Source organism: Camelina sativa, chromosome 16, assembly GCF_000633955.1.
Source record: "Camelina sativa cultivar DH55 chromosome 16, Cs, whole genome shotgun sequence".
Classification (NCBI taxonomy): Eukaryota; Viridiplantae; Streptophyta; class Magnoliopsida; order Brassicales; family Brassicaceae; genus Camelina; species Camelina sativa.
This window is the reverse complement of record NC_025700.1, coordinates 28,312,204-28,312,610: the sequence shown is the minus strand read 5'-3', so window position 1 is coordinate 28,312,610 and position 407 is coordinate 28,312,204. Positions and strand designations below refer to the sequence as shown.

The 407-nt window shown below is 36.9% G+C and overlaps 1 protein-coding gene across 1 annotated transcript in view; it reads left to right on the top strand.

Moving 5' to 3' along the window:
• Positions 8-407, top strand: part of LOC104752987 — a 1,607-nt gene continuing 1,207 nt past the window's right edge. The window contains exons 1-2 of the mRNA XM_010475250.2: positions 8-130; positions 225-382. Coding sequence (XP_010473552.1) covers positions 112-130; positions 225-382 — 177 coding nt within the window. The 5' untranslated portion in view covers positions 8-111. The remainder of the gene's footprint in view (positions 131-224; positions 383-407) is intronic.

The window sequence follows — 407 nt, the reverse complement described above, 5'->3', positions numbered from 1 at the left end:
AAAAAAAAAAAAAAAAAAAAAAAAAAAAAAAAAGAGAGGAAAAAAAAAGAGTTAGGGTTTTGTTCATCACTGCTTTTGACGCAAGCTAGGCGATTTGTGAGAGGAGGAGGCATGGGTCAATCATTCGAAGGTATGAATCCAATTTTGTTTCTGTAAGCCCTTTGATTTTTGTAGACACGACCCGATGATCAATCGATTTAAACTCCCTTTTTTTGTTGTTTCAGGGTGGACATCGTGGGTCGAAGATGCATATTTGCTGTGTACGCCTGAAGATCCTGAGTGCTTGAATCATCACTACATCACACGAACCGAGAAAGACGAGCCTCATTACTCAGTAGATGAAGAAATTGACATGATGAACGCACAAATCGAAGCTAGCGAGGTTTTTTTTTTTTTTTTTTTTTTTT